This window comes from Rousettus aegyptiacus, unplaced genomic scaffold (genome assembly GCF_014176215.1).
Source record: "Rousettus aegyptiacus isolate mRouAeg1 unplaced genomic scaffold, mRouAeg1.p scaffold_m13_p_2, whole genome shotgun sequence".
NCBI lineage: Eukaryota > Metazoa > Chordata > Mammalia > Chiroptera > Pteropodidae > Rousettus > Rousettus aegyptiacus.
The window spans coordinates 167,219,837-167,239,422 of record NW_023416295.1 but is presented as its reverse complement, the minus strand read 5'-3'; the positions used below and the strand labels follow the sequence as shown (position 1 = coordinate 167,239,422).

The 19,586-nt window shown below is 49.0% G+C and overlaps 1 protein-coding gene across 5 annotated transcripts in view; it reads left to right on the top strand.

Moving 5' to 3' along the window:
* Positions 1 to 4,999: 4,999 nt before the first annotated feature.
* LARGE1 (LARGE xylosyl- and glucuronyltransferase 1) overlaps positions 5,000 to 19,586 on the top strand; it is a 477,871-nt gene continuing 463,284 nt past the window's right edge. Inside the window, exon 1 of one of the 5 annotated variants that reach the window (XM_016161642.2) lies at positions 5,000 to 5,080. Coding sequence is in view for 2 of the 5 variants with exons in the window: in XM_036236071.1 (XP_036091964.1) it covers positions 7,961 to 8,016 (56 nt within the window). In the remaining 3 variants the exon portion in view is untranslated. Of the gene's footprint in view, positions 5,081 to 7,080; positions 7,580 to 7,785; positions 8,017 to 19,586 lie in introns of those variants that run through there. The other 4 variants (XM_016161640.2, XM_016161639.2, XM_036236071.1 and 1 more) reach the window with 4 other exon arrangements.

Sequence of the window (19,586 nt, the reverse complement as noted above, 5' to 3'; positions counted from 1 at the left end):
TGATTTCTGAACTGAATTTCACTCTCTGGAAGGCTGGGAGCTCCTTGTACCCTTCTGGGACCTGCTGTCATTGCATCTAGGAAGGAGTAGGGAGGACAAGAATTACTGAGTCTGGCTTAGGATGTTTTTTGGATGCATGTAAGAGAAACCCCACCTAAAATTTATTGGCTCATGTAAAGGAGGAGTTCAGAGTTAGGATAAGTTACAGTTGGTCCTTTTCAGTGATTCCATCATGTCATCAAGGACCTTAGAGCAGGCACTATTAATTAGTACCCAGGAGTCTCCTTCTCTCCTTCTTAGCTAATAAAACCTAACAATGTTCTGTTTCCAGAAGGTAAATTATGACTAGCCTAAGTCAATCTTAAGTGGAAAATCTGGTAAAAAAAAAAAAAAAAAGAAGGCACTCTCTGGCTGCCTCTTTCTTTCTGATTTGGATGCAGGTTTGAAAATGTGATGTTTGGAGCTATTACAGCCATCTTATGACCATGAGGCCACACATAAAGCCAATATGCAGAGGACAGCAGGGTGGCAGACTAGATAAAACGACCCTGGGTCCTTGATGAAACCACTGAGCTATTGCACCAAACCTAGACTTGCCTATCTTGAGATTCCTTGAGATTATTACCTTAAGGTCCTATTACCTGGGCATTCTGTAGTCGTAGCTCAAAGAAATCCTCATATGCATTGGGTTTTCTGTCTCTCTGTGCCCTGGTAGTCTCTGGGTCAGTCTTATCTTTTAGGGCAGCAAAAGGGCTGTAGCAGTACTAACCTTCGTATCTACAGACCACATGGTCCAGAGGAGAAAGAATGCATTTAGTAGTCCAGCACCCCAAACAAGAGTCCTGAGAGTGACCTTGACTGAACCGGCCTAGGTTACTGACTCAGCCTTGTACTAGCGGTGGTGGTCAGGGATGTGGAATGCCTTGATTTGCTCAGGCTATGCAGAGTCTGCTTCTAGAACTAGAGATAGGTCAAAACAAATCTGTCCTCTAGTCCCACCTTGGTGACCACCTCCTTTTTGATGGATAGTTTATGGATACACTGCAGGCTTCTTACCATATGCACCTCTACCTCTCTGCTGTGGGGATTCTATGGCCAGAGAAGCATGGTGCAAGGGCTAGGACCCTATCAATTTCCTAGGAGCAATCTTCAACAACTGGAGGGATTTGGTGGATAAATACTCTCCTAAGTTCCCTGACCATTAGTGGGATGATGCTGAGTTATGTTCTATATATGCACGGTCCAACACAGCAGCCAGTAGCCACATGTGGCTATTACAATCTAAATCAATTAACATTAGGTAAAAAAAAAAATACAGTTCCTGGGTCACACTGACCTCATTTCAAGTACACCATAGTCACATGTGTCTAGGGGTTACTATCTCGGATAGCGCAAATATAGATAACATTCCCATCACATGCGTTTTTTTGGGGGCAATGCCATTCTACATAGTCTCTCAGAAAGTATCAGAACTGAGTACATACTGACCATTTATTAATTCACAACTTATGGGACTTCCTTTCTTACATCATTTCCTCATACCCTCACTATACTTCCTAGAATCACTTCACAAATAAGCTTCTTGCCCCCGAGTCCTTGTCTTGGGGTTTATTTTGGGGGGAGCCCTACTAATACCACACTCTTATGAATACAAAAGAGAGAACAGGATCTCACAAACTCTCAAAAAATGGCCTCTACATCCTGGCTATTCGAAGTGCGTTCCCAGAGGAACTCTTTGGGAAAGAAAAATCTCGGGTACCACTGCAGGCCTCCTGAATCAGAATCCACATTTTAACAAGATTCCCCATAGATCTGTATGAACATCAAGGTTTAAGATGTCCTGTTCTAGGAGTCCCTTTGACAGAGAGGGGGAAAAAAAATAGGAATAAACTATGCCCACACAATTATGACTGCCATTTAAACAGGATTTCTCGCTTAAAAGCTCCAAAAGGTATGTTTCATCATCTTTAATGTCAGAACTTTGATGTCTTTACCGATGTTTGAATTTTTTTTCTTCTTATTTTTATCTTGAGGCACTTGCGGCCCACTAAGCTTAAGGTCCCCTTGTCCTTATGGGCTCTAGGACCTCAGGAGAAAAGCTTGCTCTGCCCTTTAAATTGACCTCTTTCTTTAGCCCTGGTTTTTTCCTTCCTGTCTCCAGAGGGCCTCTGGGTCCCCAGTTAAGCATTTTATCATAAAGTGATCAGGGAGCTATGTACCTGACAAGACTAACTCTGATAGACTTTCAGTGAGTGAGTGAATAAACCTTCTCTTCTAAAGACAATGGGATTCTCCTTCTAGAGCCAAATTTGTTCTAATTAGCTGGCTCTGAGGTGTGCAGTAGCAAGTTGTCTGTAAGTTAATAATGTTGTTCTGAGAACACCTGTATCTTGTCTGCATAATGAACATGCTGGGAACATAAACTATTTTTTATTCCACTAAGAGAGATTTTATCCCCATTCTTTGTATTGTCTCAGTTCTAGACTTGCTTTGTTTTCAGTTAAAGTATGTACAAATCACACTTCTATAAATGTTAATTTTGTGACTTTTGCAATGTTCTTTAATTTTTTAGCTGGTAAGTGGCTTCTTCCCTGCTTAACCCTGACAGAGGCTTTTGTTTTGCTCAGGAATGGCTTTTAATTATTGGCCTGAATGACAGAAGAATGTGCAATGCCTGGCATTTGATTTGCACTCAAAATATGTCTAGATAGGCCTTCTTTTGGAGATATTCTTTAGCCTTGGTTGAAGGATAATTAGGCTTCTCTATGTGCGTATAACCTGAGTGATGTTTTTGACTCTTGAGCCTCACAGAGGACATCTTAACCTCATTTACTTGTAAGATGTGGGAAAGATGTGTGACTGCTAAGGATCTGGAAGCCTTGAAAACTTGATTGCTAGTTATCAGAGTCCACAAGAAATGTTGGGAAATTTTATGTATGCTCGAGCCCGATATGCAGGTGTTTTGACAAATATCACATTACTTGTTCGAATATTGAAATCCTTCACACCGGCTGGTTAAGTGTCCCCTTGCAGTGAGCTCCCCTCCCCCTACTTCTTCAGCTACACCTACCTCACCACCTCAGCTGCCACTGCCAGGAATCACCTCAAACCACCATTGCACCAGAACCCAGCGCTAAAAAATTAATACCTGGCCCATCAGGTGTGTTAGTGCCCTCATGGATGACTCGAATTCCCGCAAAGTGGATGGTGGGTGCCATGCTACATAAACAGTTTTCATGGCACCCCTGTGAGGATTCATCTTGCTACCTAGCACTTGGAGAGTGTTTAAAACATTCAGGAAACAGCCTTAAAGTCTTAGAACGAGGTTCTACCTGTAATAGTAACAACGGTTGACTTTAAGATGGTAAGAGTATCAGGCCACCTTCATCTCAAAGAGTGCAATATTCCTTTTCTGTTGTATTTTTTTGGAAATAAGAAAAAGTTGGGTAAATAAGTTCTACACTCGTCTGTCAAAATGGGACTCCGGTATTTTTTATGATGTAAAGTCTGACTTGCCTCCGGACTTTTAACTTTAGATTCCAAGCTCTTAACTTTAGACTCCAGGTCCATTAGATCTATACAAAATGAGCTGGGAAAAGCGGAGGTGAGAGCATGTTCAGGCTCCCTCTTCGAGATGCCTTTAGGGCCCCCTAGTGGTTCTTTTAAGACAGGTTTCTTAGGATTAGGTCTCCTTGACCCTGATTAGAGATCTTTCTGAATCTCTCCTGTGACAGGTACGATTGTGTGGCTATAGATAACAGTTGGTTTAGAGGGCTCAATATTTTTTCACTTCTCAGTTCTTAGCAGAAGCTGTTTAGGTTCTTTAGAAATAACAGATATATCACCTTATATACTTCATTCTGCATTCCTCATGCCATGAAATCCTTTTAAGATGTTTATATCCTGGTCTGTGTCAAAGGGCTCTAATTCATAGACAAATACAGCCTACCTTAGGCTATATATATGTATGTGTGTGTGTGTGTGTGTGTGTGTGTATAAACACACACATATATACACACACACATACATATACATATACACATACACATGTATATATATCTTCATCCCATTGGTGGGACAAAGGAGTTTTTTAAATGCGGGATTCGGGTGGGGCTTGACATAAAAACTAACAGAAGGGTGCAGTTTGTGTAGTATTTCAGTCTGACAACATTCCCATTATTTAGCACATTAGATATGCCACTGACTTTATAATACTGCAACACTGAATTGATAGGGCAAAGCTTTTATCCATTTAAGGTGATTATTAACTGATGCCAGTAATTTTTGTGAAGTCCCTTAATAACGAAATAAATATCTTCAATGTACCTTACTGACCAGATGAATATTGCTCCCCCCTCCACTGTGGTCGTATTTTTCTTTCTAAAATCCAATCTAGGGAAGGCACAAACTCGGGTAATTATAATGGAGATATTTCTCTTCCACCTGCTTATCTTTTAGTTTCTGATGTTATTCCATTATTCCTCTTTGCTTGTACATTTCAGGTCTCCCTTCCCTTCCACAGTCACCTTACCCTTATTAATATGCTAATGTATTGCAACAATGCATTTTACACCATCAATGAAGTGAGGCAAAGCAATGAATAAAAAGAAAGCCCAAATTCTTGCTTTAACTTTAACAGGTTCCGAGGAGGGGGTTGGAGAAGAGGAGGAGGAAGAGTAGGAAGGACAGTCCGCCTGCAAAAAATAAAAATGATCTCCTTGTTTTCAGCGCCTTCTAGAGCAAGGCTGTACGTCAGAGGAAGAATGGAGCAGCGGTCCAGCTAAAAGGCTTGGCATTAAACTTTGACACTCTAATGGTCCCTAGGATATTAGATAATATTTTATCATATAATGTTCTTCTCAGACACGGTAATGGCACCAAAACCAGATACGATCTCCTATTCCTGCAAACGTGCAGGGTGAGACTCATTCCCGCAGAGATGACAGCAGGACCCCAGCTTCGCAGTTAACTTCTCCCAAAGCTCCAAAGCAAACGTCTTTTACTTCTTCGCCGGGGACGCTGCTGTGCAACTGCTGCCTTCTTTCGCATTCTCCTCGGCTGGATCTGCTACCGAGATTAGGTAAACAGCACTCCAGAGCTGGGGAACTGCTGCTGGTGGTGGTGGTGATGGAAGGATGTGGGGGGTCGTTGCTTAAGGATCTGGAGGGAAGGGAGGTGGTGGGGGAACGGTCCCGGCCGAGTCCAGCTAAAGGCCAAGAGTCAGGCTCCCTAGGCAGGAGTCAAGTCCAGAGCGGAACTAGGAGGCGAATCGCGGAAGCCCTCGGGCTCTAAACCTGACCGCCGGGGAGTGGGGTCAGCGCCGCAGCCCGAGCGCGGCGTCCTTTTCTTAGGCATCCCTTCCCCAACTCCACTACTGCACTTTATCTCTGCTTTTGCATCCTTACCCTGCTCCTTCCAAGAAATAGGGTGGGCTCATCAGTGTCCAAGGGCTAAGGGAGTGGCGCGCGAAGGCGAGGCAGAGACCCGGCTTGGGAGAGACCCGGGGGGAAAGGGACCCCAGAAGCCCTGGGACCGAGCAGAGGAAAAACCCGGGATCTGGATCGCGCGCCGGAGCTCCGGTCTCCCAGAGTTGTCCGTCCCTCTGCGTCCTTTTTCTCCCCCTTTCTCGCTGCTTTCTCCTCCTCTGGGTTTACTCTCGAGGCCTCCTTCCAGGCCTCCGCCCCCTTTGCCCAGATAATTTCACCGACTCCTTCAGGAAGCCTTAGGGACTCTCGGCGCCCCACTGTCTTTATGGAGGTTGGAAGTACATTCAACGATATGCTACGCACCGGATTCTTATGCCGGGAAGGAAAGAGCAGGAACGAAATCTGAACGGGAAGAGGGCGTGCTGTGCGTGCATGGGGTGTGTGTATGGGTGGGGGGGCAAAGAAGTGCAGTTTCCGCCTAAGAACAGGGGGCCTTGGACCAATTCGCGGACACAGAGCCTCAAAATGATATGTTCAAAGCCATTCAACGTGGCTCCTCCAGTCTCAGGATGCCCATACTCTGCCCATCTTCCAGAGAAGTAACGACCCGAGGAGAAGGTGGAGGCGGGGAAACTTCCTACTTCCCACGACGGCTGATAGGTACCGGGGGGAGTGAACAGGCAGCACGGCCCTAAGAGCCTGCAAGCGTCTCTACGGCGGCAGCTGCGGAGCCGCCCTGCTTCCCTTCCCCCTCCTTTCCGCGAGGCTCGCCAAGCCCAAAGCAGCCGAGAGCGCCCGGGCTGGGGGAAGAAGGGCGGGGAGCTCCCAGCTTGCACCCTTTCATCCTGACCCGGGCCGGGATCCCGGATCCGGGTGTTGCTTCCGCCTGCGTGCGAGCAGGCAGAAGAAGCAGGAGGGAGGAGCCTAGCTGGTGGGCGGAGCCTAGGCGGGGGCGGCCTCTCGGTTCGCGCGGCTGCGGCGCTTGCCATTGGTCGGCCGCGCCATCACGGGGTGGGGGTGGGCACCGAGGCGGGCGCTGGCCCCGCCCCCGCTCGGAGCCCGGCCAGGGTTCGCGGTTCCCCCCCAGCTGCACAGACATGACACAGACACACAGTCACTGCAGCTGCTGAGCGATCCCGGGGCTCTGGACACGCGGCGGTGGGGCCAACCCGGAGCTCGGACCCCAGCGCTCGCCCGCCTGCTCCACCCCCCCCGCCGGCCCCCGCGTGGCGGTCCCCGCCTGGCCGGGCGCGGGAGGCGGGGATCGCGCGCCGGCTCCGGCCATCGGCGCCCGGCTGCGGGCGGCGGCTGCAGCGGCCGCCCAGCTCCGAGCGCCGGGCGCTCAGGGAAGCAGGCGCGTCTCTGAGGCGGCGGCGACCGAGGCCGGCGAGCGCTCCCAACGGCAGCGGGGCCGCCCTCCTTGGCTCCCCGCACCCACCGCGCTGCGCCCCGCCTCCGCTCCGGTGACCTTCCCGGGGCGCCTCCCCCGGCCCCGCGCCCCCGGTCCCGCGCCCCAGGCCGGGGCGAGGCCCTCTCCAGCGCCTCCTTCCCGCGGAGCCGCGGGCGGGAGGCGCAGGCCCGGGGGGAGGGGGCGCCGCGGCCGGCTGCAGCTCCCCCCGCCGCCGCGCTCGGCGCCCGGCCCGCCCGGACTGCCTCTGCCCCGCCGCCGCGCGGGAGCCCAGGCGCCCGAGGCTGGGGGCGCGGCCGCGCTCGCCTCGCCGGGCCAGGAGCGCACAGGCCCTGCCCTGAAGGGGCGAAGCGGCGGGGAGCGCGGGAGGTGGAGCTGGCCCCGGCGGTCGGTCGGCGTCTTAACCCAGCGCCCCCTCCCCGGACGCAGCCCAAGGCGGACCCAAGCCCCTGCCCATGCGGGGCGCCCACGGCTCGGAAGAGTCCCCGCTTCAGGGAACAGCTCCAGGCAGCCGCGCCGGAGGCAGAGGAAGGAGGGAGAGTGCTCAGCTTGGGCGGCCCGGATCCTTCCCACAGCCCTTGGAGCCTGGGGCCGCCCCGAAGTGGACGCTTGGCACCGCCGTCCGGACCAGGGCAGCGCCTGCTGGGACCTCGACTTGGACCCCCTGCGCCTCCTAGGCGGCGCCGCCGCCGCACCACCCAGCTCTTCCTCGGTGTCTCTCTGCCTGGCGGTAGTCACGGCCAAGGTAAGAGTCCGGGGGTGCCCGAGAGCCACCGCGGGGGCGCCCTAGTGGGCGGCGCTGGATAAGTTCTCCGAACCTGTAGCTGGTCCCCCCTGTGCTCAGGATTTTGGCGGAGAGGGAGCGAGTGTGGGCACACCCTCTGCTGCCTGGGTCGGGAGCCCTGGAGACGCTGAAAGTGGAAGACCCTAAGACTCCTGCCTCCAGGGCCGGTGCCACGGCTTGCGCGGCTTCTAGGCACACAGAGAGCAAGCGACCGGAGTTTCCCGTTAGCACCAGGTGAAGTGCCCGCACCCCCTCACTTCTCCCTCCGCACTGTGTCTTGCGGGGGACCCACTGTGTTTGGAGCGGCCCCTCGGGCGATCCCCACCTGCCTTTCCTGGCGTGATGCTGTCAAGAACTTTTCTTTACTCCTTGTTGCAGAGAGTGGAGGCGGATCTGGGGTGAGCAGCTTCAGCTTGCGAGTCCCTCTGTAGGACAGAGTGGTTGGTTGGGTGGCAGCGATATCTGTAGAGAGGAAACCCAACCAGAGTAACTCTTATGAGACAAAGCTGCTTGTGATGGTGACCAACATAGATAGCAATTCCGACATTCTTGAGACTGTCACGGTTTCTGAAGGGTGCTGTGACTCCAAAGTTTGTGCACCCTCAAGTTACTTTCTTCATTGTTTTATTACCTTCTTTAAACATTTTCCTTTAAGGAACCTCTGCAAAGCCTGCCCGTGCCTGTTTTAAATTTATTAAACCTATGAGCTTCCCCTGGAACGATCTGATTTTAAATGGGTCACTTCGGAGGGAACAGATTGTCTCTCCTACATTGAAACCGTCCGCCAAGTGACCCTGTTTAATGGGGATGGATTTTTTTCATCCCTCGGTTGAGCAGATTTCTGCTGAATTCCGAATTCTTGAATTTTGTCACTCATCCCACTTACATGTTTTGTGAATGTCACAGGAAGTTTTACAGGGTCTTGTGTAAGTGCCCCAAGAGAGCTCAGGCTCTCCTTTCTTTCATGGGGCGGGGGGCGGGGGGGGGGGGGGTTGGGGGTTGGGGAAGGGTAGCAGGTGGGGCGTTCACCTCAGGTAACTGCAGATGCAAGCCCTCTGACACAGGTGGAACCCAGAGTGCTTATTCACTTGTGGAGGCAGTCACCTTAGGTCGATTTTCCTCCTAGGCTCTCCTCTCTTCCCACCTGGAATCAGCTTTGATAGACTTAAGATAAGGGAAGGTTCTAAATTAGGAAAGGTTCAAAGTGGTGGTTTCTTTTCTCACCTCTCACAAATGGGTGACATGAATGAATTACTCATAGGCATGCTGAGTCCTCACTGGAAATTAAAGAACGACCTGGCTTTAAGGTTTCACACATCTCTTAGTGTACCTTTATTTTTCAAGAGTGCTTCACTTTAGTGAAAATTGCTTGAGGAGAACACACATTTATCGAGCCTGGCCCTGTTAATTCCATACCAGGAAGAAAACTAACTGGGACAGAGAGGTGAAAGTCATCAAGATTAAGATCTTGGTGGATTTTCCAGAGTGGCGGGGAAAGGAAACAAATCCTGTTAGTGGGATAGAGAGGTTTTTAAAGAAAATATCGATCATTGTAGAGTGTGCAGAAGTCGCTGACAAGCATGGACCCTCTACTTCATTTAATAAGGCGGGCTGGGGTGTGGGTTAACTTTTCAGTGTGAGATAATGCAGAAATCTTTTTTCTTTTAAACCATATCTAGAAGGGCCTCGGAAATGAAATGAAAGGTTTTTCATCTCATCGTAGGTCCCGGGAGTGCTGTCATCTCTCCCGAGGGAGGCGAAGTTTGGGTTCTGGGTTCCTGAGCTGTGCTTCACATTGGATGCAGCATGCAGGAGTGTCTCCATCTGTAGCCACCTACAGTGGCAGGACACTAGGGGGGACTAGTTTTCTATTCCACAACCGATGAAGAAAATACAAGGACCCGTGTTACCAAAAGCTGTGGTTTAGCTTTAGGGCTCGTGAACCCCACGTTTGTTACGCAAGGTGTGCTTGCGTAGCTGACTCCCAGTGCTTAGGTGATGGGCCCGCTCCCATCTAAAGTGTCATTTGGACAACTCAGCACAGGTTAGCTGCAAAGTGTTACCTGAGACTGAAAAACTCAGTTATAATCTCTAAGTACGTGAGGCCTGTACATCTTTGGGAGACAGACCTGCCTGTAAAACTCCATCCTTTAAGTTCTCTAAGGGTTCGTAATCACAACGCCCCTTTTTGGTTTTTGGACTGCACGTCCCAACAGTCTTCATAAAATCACGCTTCCTCCATTCTAGATGGAGTCTGGAATCGACTTCATTACATTGAAAAGCTCTCACTATTATCCTATTAAATCTACATACCTTGCATTTGCAGCTGACCCTTGAACAACACAGGTTTCCACTGCGAGGCTCAACGCAGATATTTTTTTTTTTTTTTTTCAACACGGTCGGCGCTTCCTAGCCGCAGGGTTCGCATCCGGGGATTCAACAAACCCCCGGATGGAAAACAGTCTTTTCGCATTCCCAACCGCGGATTCCCAACCTGGGATCGAAAGTACTCTTTTCGGTCTGCAGGGTGTTGAATCCGCAGATGCGAATCGCAGGTGGTAGAGTGGAAAGTGATACGGATGGTTTTCATGGTTTTCGGATGGTTTTCAAGTGCGTTGTGGGCGGGGGCGCCCCAAACCCCGCGTTGTTTTCAGGGTTCAACTGTGTATGGATGTAACATGACAATTGATAATGTAGTTGCGCTTGCCTCTCTGCTGCTCTTTGCACTTTTAACAGTATTAAATCATTAATGTCCGGGTTTGCATTTTTAACATCGTTAAATCATTAGTGTCTAGATTTCTTCCTGCAGAATTGGAAGATAATTCTATTTTGCTGAAGAGCACAGCCTCATTGCCCAGGCTCACCTTATCCACAGTGGCCAAGTGTTATCAACGCTGATTCCAGCTTTGTGGGCAGACAGGACAGGTGAGAGAGAGAGTCCAAGAAAAGACTACCCAGTCGAGAATACTGGCACAAAAATGGACAAATGTTGCCAAGATTTAGGCCTTACTGGATTCCGGGAGACCCAACTCAGCATATAGAATTCGACTCAGTATACGGAACCGTGTGAGCCTGCATGAGTTATTACGTTTTCCTGAACTCTGAGTTGTGGTAGGTGGTGTTTGTGATTCTTTACCTATATGTATAGTGCATATTTAGGTAGTTTGAAGGGAGCCGTTGTGATCCAGGGAAAATGGTCAGCATAAAGCTTTATTTCTGCTATTAAGGCTTTATAGATTGATTCTCACAGGTGCAGTATAGCCAAGGGGTGAGAGATTGGAGCAGGATAACGCTATTAAATTTGCCATTGAGCATCAGCTAGTGAAAACTGGTCCTGCAGAAGATGTATACTGAGGTCCTGAGGCCTGATGCAGTCTTGTGCATTTCAGGGATGCCAGATGGCAGGGGTAGAGTAAGAAGTTGAGGCCGGATACTGGGGGCCTGAGAGTTCTGGCCACCGACACACTTTTGCAAAATACCTCATGGGATCTACTAGTGTTGATGAGGGTTGCTCTTCCACTCTGGAGCATTTGACAGCGAGAGGCATTCAGATCCCTTCAGCCCACACCGACATTTGGAGAGCAGCAAGCAGCAGCCAGTAAAGTTAAGGCTGAATTAAATGTATTTTGGAAGACTTTTCTTCTTTTAACTTAGTGATATTGAATACCTTTTCTGTGGCTGATACCATGCTCTGTGTGGAGGCTACAGAGCATCCGCGTTCCGTTTACAGACTTTCAGGGGGAGGGAGACATTGAACCATTACTAAGAGCTACCTGCTATTGTACAGGTTTGTTGAAAAGGATGAGTTTGTGATTGCTAGGATAGTAGAAAGGAAAGGAATCCTGGCAGAAAGAACCACCACATGGAAACCTTGAAGTGTGCAATGTGAATGGAGAACAGTCAGTAGTTAGTGGGGCTGGAAGATGGGATGTTCTGGAAGAAGGAAGCTTGGTGTTAGAAGGGAAACAAGCTCAGGATGGCACCTGAGCTTGTTCTGTGTATTCAAGCAGTGGTGAGAACAGTTGCTGGATCAAGTCCAGGAGTACTAGTTGGTCATGCCACGTTGTTATTAAAAACAGAAAAAGGAAATTTTTGTCCTTTATCCCTCTAGGTGCAGCATTTTGCCTATTCTTTAACAAACTATTAGCAATGCAAATAAAGAAAGAGTCCCTTATCAGCCATTAGTCTGCCCTCTTGTGTACATGCATTACATCTGGGGCTTTCATTATGTGAGTATGCAGCAGTGGGAAAAATGACAAGGTTGCTCGACAAGTGATATACTGTGGGGGGGAAAATTCCTTCTCCGTGAGAACAAATTCTGTCTTGTCAGATATGCTTCTGGGTAGTTATGGTCGGTCGTGTTTAACACTTGAACAGGGTTCCTGTATTTGGATCATTTTGTTTATGGCCTAAACTTTTTTTTACTGGAGGAAGGTATGTGTTTTGTGGAATGAGGAAACTATACAGTGAGGAAGAAAAGCAACTGTGTAACTACCAGAGAGGATGGGAGAGAATAGAAGTCCCAGTTGCAGCGGCAATCTCCAGGGTCGGGTATATTTAGGTTTTCAGACACAGGAGCCAGGACAGTGGTGGTAAAAGGAGGCTCTGTCATGCGTGTGCGTGTGTGCATGCGTGTACGTGTGGTTTTTACCATCCTTCCGTATGTTGAGGGGGAGGTCAGGGTGTTTAAGTAAAATTAGGAGATCTAGGTTCTAGTGTTACATCATTCTATGCTAACTTGCTGTGTGACCTTAGAATACTTCTTGACCTCTCTGGGCTTCATGCCAGTCTCTATACATAACTCTTATAAAAAGGACTTTAGAGGCCCAGAGAGGGAAAATGTCTTGCTTAAGCTTTTGAGTGGCAAAGTTTGGATTACTCCTTAGGTTTTCCAGCTTTCTAGTTCTGAAATGAGGTCTGACCCGTTTAAAGGCGCATTCTACCTTGAAACCGAAAACACTACATATACAATGCTGACGAAAAGAATCGCAAAGCCTTTACTATTCTGGGTTTTGATTCTGTATAATGTAGACTATTAGAACCTCTGTGATATATAAGGTCATCCACATAGAACAGCTGGCCTCGCTTGCTCATTTTCTGTGTTGTACAAACCTGTAGGTCCTGGAATATTGCACTATTCTTTGAGAACTACTTGAGAATTAAATGCTTTGTGATAGAAAGCAGCGCTGAAAAATTCAACTTTTTCTAAATTAAGTAGATAAAAGCTGAGTTGACTCTTTGAAATTCTGCAAAGCCCAGACTCTACATTGGAAAGGGGAACCCTTTTATTCAGCTTGGGGAGGTTACCTTGTCAGGGGAACTGTTGGGTGAGTATGAAGGGAGGGATGTTTGGAAGAAGAATAGAAATAGAAAAGCAGTCTTGTAGAAGCACAAGTCAGGAAGAATGCAAACTGACTTAATTTCATGCCTCCAAATTTGTGAGTTGCTAGAAAGACAGCTCCTCACCACTCTGGCACTCTTGGGTAGAGAGGGCAGTGCTCATTGGAAAGGGGAGGTTCGGAGTAAGTGCAGTATAAATATAAGGTTTGTTACATTATCATCGCAGTATTGAAGCTAAGAGTACCCTATTTTAGGCAAACTTGGCATATACAATCTGATCTTAAAAGCAAATAATTTAAGATAAGTAATTGTCTGGGGTACAACAAGCTTTTTGTTTTACAAAAGGGATTCATAGCAGGCCTTTTAAAAATAGCTCCTTTATCGTACTTCAGATTGTTAGATTAACACAGTCATGATGGAAACTTGTGGGAGCCTCGCTTGTTGCATTAAAACCAAGTATTTTTCAAATATAAACTTTTCGAATGTTTTAGCAAAAAACTCACTAGGCTCACCTGCCGAGGAGCCTAATATCCAACTGTACTACAGACAGAAAGAAGCACAATAGTTACATAAACTGTGTAACCATTAACCTACCACATTGTGTTACTTCACTTACTTGGGGGCAGATTGTTTATTTAACCAACCTGTTCCTCCTGGAGGTAGCAGTCATAACTACCCACCTGCGTGAGTTCCTTAACCACGTGAGTTCCTTAACCACGCTCACATGCTACCTCTGAGAAGATATCGAGACCAGAAGTGGTTTAAAAAGTAAATTTGGTAAGAGTTTCCAGGATTCCGAGTCTTCATAATTGGAGAGACATGGAATTAATTTTGTTCTGCCTAAGGATACAGTAGAGGTGATATGCCTGAGACATTAAAAAAAAAATCGAAATCATGCTTGCCTACTGGCTTTTCCTTCCCTGCGGCTGAAATATCTAGGACTTTCTGGTTTTTTGTTCCTTTATCTCTTAGGAAAGTTTCCAAAAAAGAATTTGTTCTAGGAATGAAATAAAATGTAAGGCGTTTAAGGCTCCAGAGGTAATTTTGGGCAACCTGGAGTTGTGGATAATCATAGGCTGAGGCTAGAATGAAAAGTGCAGTCTCACCCATAATTTTAGCCTCTCTCGTCACATCATGGGGCTGTGCTTTGGACGGGCAGCAGAGGCAGATGGAGATGGAGCCCTGACTGCTGGGAGAGGTTTTGCTCTTAAGGGTTGGTTTTTTTTTTTTTTTTTTTTCCCTGAAGTACCAAGGCCAATTGGGAAGAAAGGGCTTGCTGATCTTTCCAGCTCTCCATGGTAGCATTCAAATTTAGCAGGATTTACAGCAGAACATGGGCGTCTGGGGATTTCATGCTTCCTCTTTTTTTTTTTTTTTCTTTTTTTAAAAATTTAAATTCAGCAGGGAGTCCTGGGCTCTTCAGAGTGCTCCGAGGTTGGGGTTGCCTTGGCTTTGTTACCCATGTTCGTTGTTTTCGGTAGGGTCGGCCTTTCTGAGGCTAACTGGGAACCGTTCCCTTCCCGCTTTCCTTCAAGAAGAGTCGCATGGGTCCTTAACACGCCAACACTATTTGTGCACCAACCAGCCTCCTTGACTGATGTCGGCTCTCATCTGGGAATGGCATGTCATGGCCACATCAGGAGCCAAGGGAGGCACAGGCAGTGAGTGATAAGCATGGTGGAACTTTTCCCGCTTCCAGGATTGCTTCGTAGGTATGTGCATGGTGCTTCGAAGGTCTGCACTCAATAAGGACCTGTGTCCTCACGGAATGATGTGTTTTGCAAGTGAATACTCTGTGGTCATGTCAGTACTGCGGCGGCGGCGTTGTGTTTCGAACACTGGCGACTCTGCAAAAACGAAGGCGAGGGAAGCGCCACGCTGCTGTGTGTTATGCGTTTCTTTCCTCTCAATTTGTGGGGCCTTTGGCTTATCTGGCACGCGAGGAAGGAGTGAGCTCTAAAGCGCGCTTAACTGTCTATGCCAGCTTGCCTGGGGAGTGCCTCGGGAGGCATTTTAAATACGACAGACCTCAGCATGGATTGCCGATGTTAGTGTTTCCAGCGCTGGTGATGACGATCGAGAAAGGACTTAGGTGTAGATGGTGGGCATGGCTCACGTGTTAGAGGATGACGTGGACTTGAGACGAGAGGGAGAGACCTGCGTGTCTGTCCTCCATAGGAAGAACTCTCCTCGGGCTTCTGGGCGTCTTCTCCCCTTTCTCTGTGGATGTGAATCATCCTCACCTGGTCTTTTCAATATCGATGCCTTCTGCATGTAAGGCAGAGCTACACAATGTTGAGAGGCTACCAGGGCTGGACGAGGCCTTTGAGCCCCACTGGACCAATAGCTTTCATTCACAGCTGTGGAAACTAAGGCTAGTGAGGTAAAGAGAAGGATCCAGAGAGGAGGTGGGAGCAGAGCCCCGGCTTCCTGACAGCCTCGTGCAGCCTGTGCCTCTGCATTCTCGCACCCCCTAAGCGTTAGGCGTCTGTCCTCTGCCCCGTCCCTGCTCTTCGACACGTTCCGCTTCCCTCTGGCCCACACCCAGGAGCGAGCGCACTCCTCACGCGCTTCCTTGGAGCCAAGCACGCTTCCATTTGATCGTGTCATCTCATCCTGACAGCAACCCTGTGCGGTGGCTGGTCTCACACTCCCACTCTGCAGATGTGGAAGCTGAGGCCAGCCCCGGTCACACAGCCATGTAAGCGGGGAGCCAGGACTCACCACGTACAGCAGGTGAAAAGTCAGGAGCGGAGCTGGATGGCTAAGAAGACGGTACGTGTGGACGTGGAGCAGCCGAAGGGATGAACTTGCCCCTCAGCCCCACGCCCATCCTCCTGTATTCTCTCCTGCACCTCGGGGGCTGAAAGCCTAACTCTGCGCTTCCCTGATTCTTCTGGCCACATGGTTCCAGGTTCATTTCTACCAGTGCGTGTGGCATTCGTGCAAGAGTTGGGAAGACTTAGCTGTTCACACTCCTGTCTGCTGGCTCCGTGCCGACCTCGCCCCCGGCTTCTTCACGTCTCCAGCCTCACTGTGTGGCCTGTGACTCCTCTGCGGGTCTCCTCTCTTTTGAGCCTATTGGCTGTGCCCTTGAAATGTTCCTCATTGGGCTTGTTCACTGGCACTCCCTTTGTTGGATCAAACTCCCCATCCTATCTCGCCTGATGAAATCTCTCCTTCCTGTGCACTCTGCCTCTTTAGATGGTTGTCGCCTGCACTCATTTGGCCAACACGACGTGTGTGTGGGTCCCGGCTTGACATCAGGGACACGGAGGTGACAGACTGAAATGCCAATGAAGAGAGTGGGCCCAGCGTGGTAGGTTGTACCGTGTTTGAGGGAGTCAAGAAGAGATTAGATCTGAGTCTTAGCGAGGAGGAGACGGAAGGGAAGGGGGACAGGAGGAGTTACCCCCACCTCCCCAAAGGCTGTGCTCATCATCCTCTGTGTGGCATTGTCAATAACTCTAGACTTACTCCCTCACTTGATTAAGTGTCATTAGCTTCTTGAGCACTGTGACTGGGTTTTATACCCATCGCCGTATCTCCGGGAGCAGCCTGCTATGCTGCTAGCACTTAGGACTCTTTTAATAAACATTTATTAAATTAAATTGAAAGCCTTCTGTCTGTGCCCACATAGTTGGAGAGGTTGCAGAAAGTCTCGTGGTAAGTTAAGCAACAACGGAAGATTGAAATGAACGGCTCAGAGCAACGATAGAAGCGACCTGGCCGCGCCTCTGATGGCTGTGGGCTGCTGAAGCCAAAACTGGATGGGAAATCAAAGGTGGGAGATTAGCCGCTTCAGCGCAAGGGAGGAAGGATTCGAGTGGAGGCTTTGGACACACGATAATTAAAATTCGAATGGAAGAATTCCAGGGAGGTTAGAAGGGCCAGGTTCGGTTGACAACATACAAATATGTATTTTGAGTCATCGACTAAGCTGGCTTGGGTTTCCGTTAGCAAGGAGTTGGCAGTGAAGGCGGCAGGCTAGGCTGGGGCTGTGGGTTTCTGGAAGGCAGGGCGACTTTTGATCAGGCGCGTGGCGTGTTAACTATTCGAAGCTGTTTCAAGAAGATGAAGCAGTAACAGTATTGGGGTCAGATTGGGGTGGGGACAGGTGGAAGCTGGGAGGTCATGGAACAGGCTTTTGCAAGAGTTCATGTTTTAAAGGCCACTGGGCTGGAACTGTCACAGTAGGATGGACGCTGAGGGAAGCTTCTGAATTTTGCTTTGATCCTAATCATCAGTATTGAAGGCTGAGATGGTTTTCATTGGCCACCGAAAAGCGGCCTCGTTGGAATAAAGTCTGCTTGTGACACCAGCAGCAGTTCTTAAAATAGCACTTTCTCCCTTGGCTGGGCTGGGCGTGGGGGCAGGGCTTGGGTGAAAATGCGCCCTCCCGAGCCGCTCTTCCGGGGGATTTGTTCAAATGAGCCCAGGGTTATAGAACAACCTTCTTCCTAGCCTTGGATGACACCCAATAAGCGCTATAAAAGAGAAAATTCTTCATTTCCTTACCAGTAGTCCCTAAAACAGCTGCGAGGGCCGAGAGCGAAAGGATTGGCACCCCGACATCTGGGCTCGGGATTCGGCCTCGGCATGAGGCCTTTGCGGTGCGCCCCCTTTGCGGTGCGTCCCCTTTGCGGTGCGTCCGCGGCTGGCGCGTGCTTCTCCGCCGGGGATCGCCGCGCGCACTTTCGAAATCGTAGAGCAAGCCATTCTGGCTCACAAAAAATTTCAAATCGTATAGCCCAATCCCTCATAGGTAGAGGGACTTTATTTTTAATCTTTAAAGAACGAGGGCCTTTCTAGAATGTTCTCCGTAGGCAACCACTGTGAAAAAGTCCAGCGTCTTACCAGGACATGTTTTGAACTGACCCCAGCCTTTCTCTGCAGCCTCGTCTTCTCTCTCCCTGCATCCCTCCCCCGGTCCCATCTTGCGCGCCTCCAGTCCCTCGCTCATGATGTTTCTTCGAACTGGTTCTTCTTCCCGGAATCTGCCGAGCTGTGCACATAACCTCTCCCTCTGCCTGACAAGCTTGTTCCCTCTCTGTCCGTCTGGGACACTTCTGTTTTTCCTTCACCAGCGCAGGCAGCCCTTCCTTCAAGCTTTTTCTGATCCTGGGTGCTGAATGGCGTCTGAACCCTGTTCTGGCTTCTGCTGTTGTACTTTCTACACCATAGTCCCAGCTGGCTCTCCTACCAGAGTGTGGGAGCATCCTATGACTTAGGGAATCTTCGGTGTTTCGCCATATGCTTGGAACATGCCGTCTACCCAGTGCTTGGTGGCGCTGGTGATGGCGGTGGTTATTTTGGATTTCACTGGGTTTGTTGGCCAGGCGTAACGTAACCCTTTCCTGCTGAATCTTGAGCATTACCCTGTGTTGCAGGGATACGAGTTCAGTATTCCAGAATCTGAAGAATGTATGCCCCCTCTCCAATGACCAGGATGATGACGAGCCTTCCCCGTTGCCTTCAAGGAATGTAGTGGTTGGTTGTGGGGGAGGAGAAGGTGAAGGCGGGGCCTTTGCCGCCCTTTCAGACCAAGAATTGTCTATATGCAAGCCCTGAAGGTTGCATGGTAAAGTTGGGAGGGAAGGATTGGGGCAGTTTGAAGACCCTTTGCAACCCATGTCACGCCTCCTTCTCTCAGTCTGTGCAATCTCGACTACTCTTGCCACCGCAGTCACCCCCACCCCTCTTCTAATTTACTGTCTTGACCCTCAGCTTTTCCCACGGTCGCAGATCTTCAGCCTCCTCCTCCTTCTGCTCTTAGGCTTTTAAAACCCAGATAGAGAAGATCAGTCTTTAGGAGTCATCATCAGACAATCTAAAGCGTACTTTTTTATTCAAGTCGCAGCAGGCTTGATCCCTCAAGTGTTTGATTCTGTCTGGCTGTACTGTCGATCCCTAGATGCTGATGGAGGCTTTGACCGTGATTTCTGTTTACTGGGCTTCATACCATTCCATGTTCTTTAAAGAACCTCTTGCAGAACGGCAGTTATAATTGACTCAGAAATTAGAGAGCGATGAGGAGTGGCTAGGGAGGATTGGATAAATTTTGCAGACGCTCAACACCAGTGCCCAGAGGCTCTTCTCTGGATACACATGTGTTTATGTTGGACTATTTAGCACTGCCTCTAGTATTCGTGAGGTCCATTTGGGTTTTATTACACCGCTCTCGTAAGCCAGGTATTGGTGCTGCATGAATAGATTTGCTTAGCAAATTACGGAGGAGTGATGGATGAACCCTGGGCTTATCAGAGCGTGTGTGTGAGCCAGGCACTGGCGAAAGTTTATGAACTTGCACTTGGTGCGGGCGTTGGTTTTATGGTTCTGGAAGCCCCGCTGCTTTTTTTCCAGCCGTGGTCTGACTTAGTACACCTGAAGGGATGCATTCTCTGGGTCTTAGTTTTTGACATTTTCCATTTTCTTCTGCTTGGGTTTGTCCGTAACTCCACTGGAGCTGCGTCTTTGAGCTCATTAAACCTGTAAATGTGTATGTGCTGCTCAGAACAGTGCCGGTATGTGGAGAACACTCAATATATATTAGCTATTGTAATTGTTGTTATTTAGAGCTTCTCCATTTTTCCTCTCCTTTCTCTGGGGACTGCATCTTGTGACTTAT